This window comes from Belonocnema kinseyi, chromosome 5 (genome assembly GCF_010883055.1).
Source record: "Belonocnema kinseyi isolate 2016_QV_RU_SX_M_011 chromosome 5, B_treatae_v1, whole genome shotgun sequence".
In the NCBI taxonomy this organism is placed as follows: domain Eukaryota; kingdom Metazoa; phylum Arthropoda; class Insecta; order Hymenoptera; family Cynipidae; genus Belonocnema; species Belonocnema kinseyi.
In genome coordinates, this window is record NC_046661.1 from 95,798,470 (window position 1) to 95,808,108 (window position 9,639).

The window sequence follows — 9,639 nt, forward strand, 5'->3', positions numbered from 1 at the left end:
ATTTTAAATATTATTTTCCATCTAGTCTGATTAGACGTTAAGCATTTTCTGTTATTGAAGATTCCTAACTTGATCGATATTGTGTAGATTTTGTGCCTTCATGGTTCGGAGGATTGTCTACGGTCGGTAAAGTACCATCTCTGATGATATAACAGATTCCTTTAAAATATTTTATTGAAAATTAATTTTCTTAGTTGAAAATTCATAATGTTGAAGTATCCTCTAACAAAAAATTTAAGTTTTAAGTAGTTTTTATTGTTAACCAAAAAGATGGATTTTTAAAATGGTTAATAATTTGTTTCGCAAAAATGGATCGTGAATTTTGTGTTTCAATTGCAGAAGACACAAGCAACAATGGCAACACTACACCAGTTCGACGATTGGATAAACGTAGTGGTCATAGCACTCCGATTAGAAATACCAGCGTTACAAATAATATGGAGGATTCACCGGAAATAGATTACCGGTGCAGTCCAATAATGGGACCTTGTAGTCAGCAGCCTGAAGTAGTTTGGAATTGGCATAGTCCTAAAGGTAATAAAATAAAATTAAAATTAAATTTACTTCCAGATAGAATTCAAGTTATATGGTTTTTCTTTCTTTTTTTTTTTTTTTGAGTGAAGACACTATTTTGCTACTATCTGAATAAAAGAAACGAAACTAAGACACTATTTTCTCAAAATTGTCGTCTATGGCCACTAATCTTTTCATTTTTCTTGAAAAATATTTTAAATTTCTTAGCTAGTGGGCTAAAACTAAAAGAGAGAAGATTAATTTTCTACCGGAGAAGATGAATTCTAAAGAAAATATATATCCTTTTTACCAAATAGTCTGAATTTTCAAAGAAGAAGAATTTTCTAACAGAAAATATCAACTTTCAGCAAAATATATTTATTTTTATACAAATAATTCAATTTTTAAATAAGAGGATTCAATTTTTAACGAAAAAGATGAATTTTTAACAAATTACGTTAATTTTCCAGTAAATATTTTAAACAGTAGATTATAGTTGAGTTTTAAAATGAAAAATATCTATTTTTAACCAAAAGTAGAGTGTTTAACTATTCATTATTATTTTAAATAAACAAGTTTAATTTTGTACCAAATTGTTGAATTTTAAAGCCTAAAAGACGAATTTCTTACATAACAGTTGAATTTTCAACCCGAGAATGTAAATTTTTAACCAATCTATTGAATTTTCAAGTTTTTAAATTTTCAGTTAGAAGAATTAAATTTTCAACAAACAAAAAAATTTATTTCCAACTAAAATTATGAATCTTTAGCTAAGAAAATTAATTTTAAATGAAAAAGATGAATTATCGACAAAAAAAGTAAAAGTTGATATTTAAAAAAAATTTAAATTACAAATAAAAAACAGTGGGCTTAAAAAAACAACGAATTTTAAAAAATATACTTGAATCCGTATCTAAGGCAGTTAAACTATATAACCGAGAATATGAATTTCTAACAAAAAAAGTTCAATTTCATCCATTTAGTTGAATTTTCAACGAAAAATGTAATATTTCATATTTCAACTTAAAAAAATTCAATTGAAAATAAAAAACAGTTACCAGAAATGTATTTTCTACCAAAAAAAGCGAATTTTTAACCACATAGTTAAATTTTCTACCAAATTGTTGAATTTTTGAGTACAAAATACGATTTTTCTACAAAAAAGTTAAATTTTCAACCTTAGAATATGAAGTTTCAATAAAAAAGTTAATATTCAACCAATTAGTTGATTTTTCAATAAAATATTTGAATTTTTAATTCCAAGAATTTTAAACAAAAAAAAAAGCGAATTTTTAACTACAATTATGAATCTTAAGCAAATAAAAAAAGGAACTTTTAAGATTTTAGTTGAATTTTCAAACAAAGAGTTGACAAAAAAGTCCATTTTAAACCCAAGCAGATTAATTTTTAACAAAAAATATTACAAAAAAAAGAATGTTTAACAAAATTGTTGAATTTTAAACAAAAAAATTGAATGTTCAATAAAATAGTTGATTTTTCAACCAAGAAATATGACTTTAGCAAAATTCTTGAATTTTCAACAAAATGTATTTTTATAAAAATTTAACTTATTTCGTAGAAAGTCCAACTATTTGGTTGAAATGTAACTTTTTGTGGACTATTTCAGATATAAATTAAAAATTAAAAAATTAATTTATTTCCAATAAAAAAATTATTTTCTATAATAAAAGGTGATTTTTTAAACAAAGTATTTGAATTCTCAACAAAATAATTCAATTTTCAACAAATAATTCAATTTTTAGCAACCAAGGACGAAATCTCAACAAAAAAGTGTAATTTTTGATATTTTAACCAAAAAAGAACAAATTTCATAAAAAAAAAAAAACGATTTTTAAAATCAAAAAGGCGAATTTTCTGTACAAATGTGGAATTTTCTATACAAAAATTTAATTTTCAAGCAGGGAATATGAGTTTTCAACCAAAAAATTAGTTTTCAACGAAATAGTTAAATTTTCAACTGAAGGGATAAACATCACTAAGGAAAAAAATGTCGATAAAGTAATTCAAGTTTTACCCTCGCAGTTGAATTTTTAATTAAAAAAGGCCACTTTTTAACAAAATAATTCAACTGTCAACCAAAGACATGAATTTTCAACAAAAAATATAAATCTTTGACAAAAAATGATTTCTTAATAGAGTTTTTCAACAAAAATTTATAAACAAATTACTTGAATCCGCAAGAATATGAAATTTTAATAAAAACGTACATTTTTTTACGAAAAAAGTTGATTTTTCAGCCCAAAAAACGAATTTATAATAAAGAAATTGAATTTTAAACCAAAAAAGAGGACTTTTTTCAACAAAATTGTTCAATTTTAAGCCAAAAAGTTGCATTTTTATCCAAGAAGAATGGAATTTCCACTAAAATAGATAAATTTTTTATTTAAAAAGACAAAATTTTCAAAAGAATAGTTGAATTTTCGACCAAATTGCTGCATTTTTATCCAAGAAAGATAAAATTTCCTCTTAACCAGATGAAATTTTAAATCAAATAGGCAAATTAAAAAAAAGTTGAATTTTCATTTTAAAAAATATTGCAGCAGACTTTTCAACCCCAAAAGAAGGATTTTAAACAAAAAATCAGTTTTTCTAAGATATAGTCGAATTCTCAACAAAAGAGATGAATTTTTAAAGGAAAAGGATGAATTTTTAACAAAAAAGTTAGCTTTCAACAGAAGAAGATTAATTTTTGACCAGACAGTTGAATTTGAATAAAAAACATTAAATTTTTACAGAAAAATATGCATTTTTAACCAAAAAAATGAATTCCCAACAAAATACTAGTTGAATTTTATACCAAAAAAGTGAAGGTTGAAGAAAATAATTGAATTTTCAAATAAGAAATATGACTTTTTAGACAAATGTTTGAATTTTCAGCCAGATAATTTCAACTAACGATAGGTAGATTAATTTTTAATCAAATTTAATATAATTTTTCCAAATTATGACACTATTTTTGATCTCTGAAGAGAGTCCGAGGCTTGAAAACCTGAAAGTCTCCTTGATTTTTTCACGAGAATCTTGAATTTGAATTTCTTTTTTGCTTTGAAAACCGTTATTTTATTGAAATTCAAAGAGTAATTTAATTTTTTTAGTTTATTATGAAAAAACACCTTGTTTAGAAGAAATATTGCTATAGAAACACACTAGAAAGGTTTTAAAATATTTAAGAAGCTTTTAACCAATTTCAAAAACTAAGATTTAAGAAATATTTCTTATAGATACAAAAAAATTCGAGGATTTAAAAGATTTGGAAAAGGCGTTTACACCAAATTTTTAAAGATTTCCCAAAGACTTCGAATGTTTCAAAAAGATTTTAAACCTTTTGAAAGATTTCGAAGTTTTTTAATGTTTTTAAAAGTGTACAGTAAAACCAGATTTCTAAAATTTAAAAATATGTAAAAGATTTAAATCGATTTCAACATTTTTTAGAAGGTTTTAAAAGATATTATAAAGAATTCAAATATTTTCATGATTTCAAATAAGGACGCATGATTTGAGAAAATTTTCACACAAGTTTCAAAGATTTGATAAAAAGTCCGTAAATGTTTCAAAAGGCTAGAAGAATTTTGGAGGCTTCAAAAAGGGCACAGTACACCAGATTTCAAAGATTTTAAACGATTGCAAATTTTTTAGAATATTTCAAATGATTTCACAAAGATTTTAAATATTTCAATGTTTTCAAACGAATACAAAATATTTCAGAAATATTTCACATATATTTAATTTTAGAATTCTTAAGGATTCCAAAAGATTTCAAAAATTTCAAAAAAGTGCACTAGATTTCATAGATTTCATTACATTTCATAGTTCTTAAACGATTTCAATTTTTTTAGAATGTTTCAAAAGATTTCACAAAGATTTTAAATATTTCAATGTTTTTACACGAATACAAATTATGCAAATTATTTACAAATTATTCACAAATTATAATTATTTTATTTTAGTTAGAAATTATTTTCACTAACTGAAAATTAAACTATTGGGTTGAAAAATTATTTTTTTTTTACTGAAAATTTAACTATTATGTTGAAAATTCGTTTTTTTTTTTGAAAACTTATTTTTCTAACTGATTAATGTTAATTTTAATATTTTTATTTTGTTAAATTCTTAACCGCAAGACAAGAATTTTTATTGTTAATATTTTTATTTAGTTGGAAGGGAGGAAATTTTGTTTTTCAATTTTTTTTTAAGTAGAAAAGGGAAACTTTCTATTTTTAAGAATTTGAATTTTTTAGAATTTGAATTACTCGAAGGGGTGAACTTTTTTTTTCCAATATTTTCTTATAATTCTAAGAGGGAAGTTTTCTAGACTTTAAGATTATTGTTGAGTTGCACGGGAGGAAATTTCGGCTTTAATTATTATTTGTTTAATTGGAAAAGGCAATTTTTATTTTTAATCTTTTTTTTCTGAATTTCAAGAGGGTAATTTTTTTATTTTTAACATTTTTTTTAGCTGGAAGGGAGGACATTTTGATTTTCAATTTTTTCTTAATAGAATGAGGGACATTTGTTGTTTTTTAAGATTTTTGTCGAGTGTGAATGGAGGAAATGTTGGGTTTAATTTTTTCTGAATTGGAAGAGAAAATTTTTCTTATCTTATAAGATTTTTATCGAGTTTCAAGTGAGAGTTTTTAAATAATTAGTCGAATTTTTATGCTTTCCAATTATGCTATTATTTAGCTTACAATGCGGAATTTAAAATTTTTGTACTTTAAAAATTTTCCATTAAAAATTTTTATTTTTAAGCTTACATTTTTAGTTTAAAGAATTTTTAAAAAGACTCGAACAAATAAATAATAAAAGCCTTTGAAGTTGAAAATTTTGGATTGAAAACATTTTTATTTAATAAATAAATATTTTTTTTTTAATTTGTGTGTACTTTAAGTAATGCAAAGTGAACAAAAACGATTTAACAAAAAGATTTTTATACAGTTCAAAATTTAAGAATTTTCAGATTTTAAGGTTAAAACTTAAGTGGTTTGAATTTTAAAGTCTTAGTCATTAAACAAATATGAACGTGTGACTGAAAGTTTATAAACTATTTTCAATTTAAAAATAACTTCATAATAATATATTATTAATTAAAGGATTTTATTACATTAAAATTATTGTTTCAGTCTAAAATATTAAATTTTTAACCCATTTAATTAAAAATTTTTAATTAAAAAAAAAAGATTAATTATTGAATATTTAGAAATATTTGAATTTTTATTTAAGACAAGTAAATTGAAACCAAATATTTAAAATTAAAGAATCTTTAACTGAATTGTTTGACATAGAAAGCCTGGAATCGTTAAAATTTCGAACATTTGTAGAAAAAATTTGAGTAATTTTAAGGCATATTAAGGAGTTTTTAAAAGTTTAAAAATTATCATGCAAATTTTAGAAAGTTTTTTTTTAAATCTTCTAGAACCTTTTTTGAAAATTTTATTTAAATCTTTGAAAAACTTAAAATATTCTCTTAAAATAATTTTTAATTTTCCTAGGAATCTTAAGAAAATTTTTTTATTCTTTTGAAGCCTTTTACAATTCTGGAAAAGAATCCAATTTTTCGTTTAAAATCTGCGAAAATCTACATTTTGTTTTATATTAGGCTATCATTTCAAGTTTTACATTAAGTTTAAATCTTTTCAAAACTTCTACATATATCTCAAAACTACTTAAATTTCGCCTAGAAATAATAAATGTTTAATTGTTATTTATACATCCCAATTGTAAAGAAATGTTCTAAAATTTGCAGGATTTTCTAAAAATTGTAGAAAAAATGTCAACTAATTTTGAAAGATATTTAGAAGTTCTGAAAAAATTTCAAAAATAACTAAAAATTTAAAACAATTTCTAGATTTCTCAATATTTTGAAATAAAATTTTGAAGCTTTCCAAGGATGTTTAAACTATTTAAAAAGAAAATAATTGAATTTCTAATTTCAGAAGTATTCTTTAAAAAAAATCAATCTTTTACTTTTCTAGGTTCAAAATCCTTAAAATTATATAATTTTGAAAATTTTAAAGTTCATTGATTGATTTTTTAATTTAGAGCATTGAAAATGATAACCTGGATTTATATTTTTTTATATTGAAAAATGTTAGTACCTTTAATTTTACATGCGTAATTTATTGAGCATTTGAATACAAAATTTTGTAACTAAAGACTTTTAAATTTCGATTTTAAAAGTTTAAAATTTAACAGTTCCACTTTGAGTTCTTTCATTTGCAGTTCAGTTTTTATTACCTCAAGTGAAATTTTTTTAGCTTTAACGTTTCATTTTTTTAATTTCATTGATCGTGAAAAATGTTCGCGAACCGGGAAAAAACCGGGAATTGATTTCGTCAATTAAAACGGCCACTCTGTGTGTTGGAAGGGAGGCGATTTTCGTCATCAATGGACATGTTTTATTTCTTACATTCTTATTTCTGTGTAAGTTAAAAGAGAGGATTTGTTTTTATTCTAAAAATCTCAATTTATTTTGAAATTGTTCATTTGGAAAGTATTAAAATGTTTTATTTTAAACCTTTAAATTATTGAGCGATCGAATTTAAAAAAATACTAAGTTTAAATTTTCAAAGTTTAAGAATCAAAAGTGTTCCACTTTGAGTGATTTATTTTATAGTTACGTTTTTCAGAGTAGCCACTAGACTGGGAAACCGAGAAACCCGGAAATTTTATGAGACCGGAAAATGAGAATGAATTTATTTTTTGACAGGGAATTTGTTAAATTTTTAGAAAAAAATTTGTTCACGTTAAATTGTTCTACATTTTGCAATTATATCTTTTATTTTTCAATGTTTCCATGTTTTAATGCCCGATTGCAACTTTATAAACTATTTTCAATTTTTAAATAACTTCAAAATAAGATATTCATAATTATTTATTTATTTATTATTATATTTAGATTCATCATATTTCAAGCATTGTTTCAGTTTAGAAAATTTGAAATTTTTTAATGAAGAAAAAGATTAATTGCTTAATATTTATAAACATTTGACTGTTTATTTAAAATCAGTAATTAGAAAACAAATATTTTAAACTAAACAAAAAAACTTTGAACGTTACAATTTTAATTATTTCTTTTGGAAAGTTTTAATTTTAGGGAAAATTGTTGAATTTTGATGTATAAATAAATATTAAATGTCTATTTTTCCTAGAAAAATTTCGAGTAATTTGAAAAGATATTTAGAAGTTCTGAAAATGGCATAATTTAAAACAAAATATGGATTTTTGCAGATTTCTAACGAAAAATATAGAAGCTTTTTAAGAATGAAATGTTTCAAAAGAACAAAAAACATTTATTTAAGACTCCTAGGAAAATTGAAAATGATTTTTTTTTTATTTTGGAAAATTAATTTTAAGAGAATATTTAATAAGATTTCCAAAATTGGCAAAAATGAATCTAGAAGATTTTAAGGAAATATTTTTTATTTTGCTGGATTTTAAAAAATTTGTAGGAAGAATTCAAATAATTTTAAAAAAATGTTCAGAAGTTCTGAAAAAAATCTCAAAAGTAATTCAAAGTTTGAACGATTTAGAAATAAAATTTTGAAGCGTTTTAAGGAATTTCGCTTTAAACGATTTGCAGCTCAGTTATTATTACTTCAAATTAAGAAATTTGTACCTTTAGAGTTCGAATTTTTTAATTTCATTGACCGTGCAAAATGATTAAGAACCGGGAAATGATCGGGAATTTTTTTTTTTGATTAAAACGGCCACCCTGGATTCAATTACTTCAAATGAACAAATTTTCAGTTTGAAGAATTTTAAGTGAGGGAATTTTTTTTGTGAACTTGCTTAATTTTTTTTTTTATCTCAATATAAAATTGAATAGCAAGGATTTTTAATTTGTAAAAGTAACTATGTATTTTGTTGGAAATATTTTCTCTTTGATTGGCAGAAAAATCTTTCATAGTTAAAAATTCAATCCATTTTGAAAAGTCGTCTTTTTTGGTTGAATTAAACTATTTTTGATTAGAAATTGAAAACTTTTTTGAATGAAATATCCATATTACTACATTTTTTGTTCAGAATTAATCTTTTTTGAAATGAAAATTGTATTACTTAATTAAAAGTTAAACCCTCTTGTTAAAAACTATTTTTTAAGCTTCATTATTTTAATTGAATAATCATTTATTTGGTGGAAAACTGAGCTGTTTTCTTAAAAATGTAATTGGTAAAAATTAATTTTCTTGGTTAAAAATTCATCTTTGGTTTAAAATCGAACTATTTCACTTGATGATTAATAATTTTAGTCAAAAGTTCATCACTTTGTTTAAAATTGTAACTATTAAAAAAAATTCCATTTCTGATTACAAATTGATATTGTTTATTTCGAAATTCAACTATTTAGTTGAAAATATCATCTTTGAATTTAAAAATTCAACTATTACAGTGAAAGATCAATAATTTAAGTAGAAAATTTATCTTTTTTTTTTGAAATTCAACTATCCCAGTTGATGATTCCTCATTTTAGTGAAAAATTCATAAGTTTAATTTTCTTAACTGAAAATGTAACTATTCCATTTTTGGTTAAAAATTTATCTTTTTTAATTTAAAATCCAATTATTTGTTTGAAAATTTGTCTTTTTTAGTTCGTAATTTAACTATTTTGTGGAAAATGCATGTCTTTTGTTTAAAAATCGTTGTGTTTTTTTTTTGTATAGAAAATTAATCCACTTTTTTGAACATTCATAGTTTTCGTTGAAAGTGCAAATATTTCAATCAAATATTAATAATTTTATTTATAAATTTATCATTTTTGTTAAAAATTTAACTAATCCAGTTTTAATATTTCATAATTTTAGATGAAAATTCATCTTATTGGTTTAAAATTCGGTTTTCTGTTAAAAATTCATCATTATAGTTGAAAATAATGAAAATTCATGATTAAATTAAATTTAATCATACTTTCTAATGATTTAAAACGGATCTTTTTTAGTTTTAAATTAAACTATTTTATTGAAAATTTTCTTTTTTAGTTAAAAGTTCATGTATTTTGTTAAAAAATCGTTTTTTTTTCTATAGAAAATTAATCTTGTTTAAAAATTCATCTTTTTTCGTTGAAAATAAAACTACTTGGTTGGAATTAAAACTCCTTTGTTGAAATATAAT

At 22.3% G+C, this 9,639-nt stretch overlaps 1 protein-coding gene across 2 annotated transcripts in view; it reads left to right on the forward strand.

Moving 5' to 3' along the window:
- LOC117173098 overlaps positions 1-9,639 on the forward strand; it is a 21,825-nt gene that overhangs the window by 5,735 nt on the left and 6,451 nt on the right. For both annotated transcript variants that reach the window (XM_033361482.1, XM_033361483.1), the window contains exon 2: positions 340-534. In XM_033361482.1, coding sequence (XP_033217373.1) covers positions 340-534 — 195 coding nt within the window. The remainder of the gene's footprint in view (positions 1-339; positions 535-9,639) is intronic.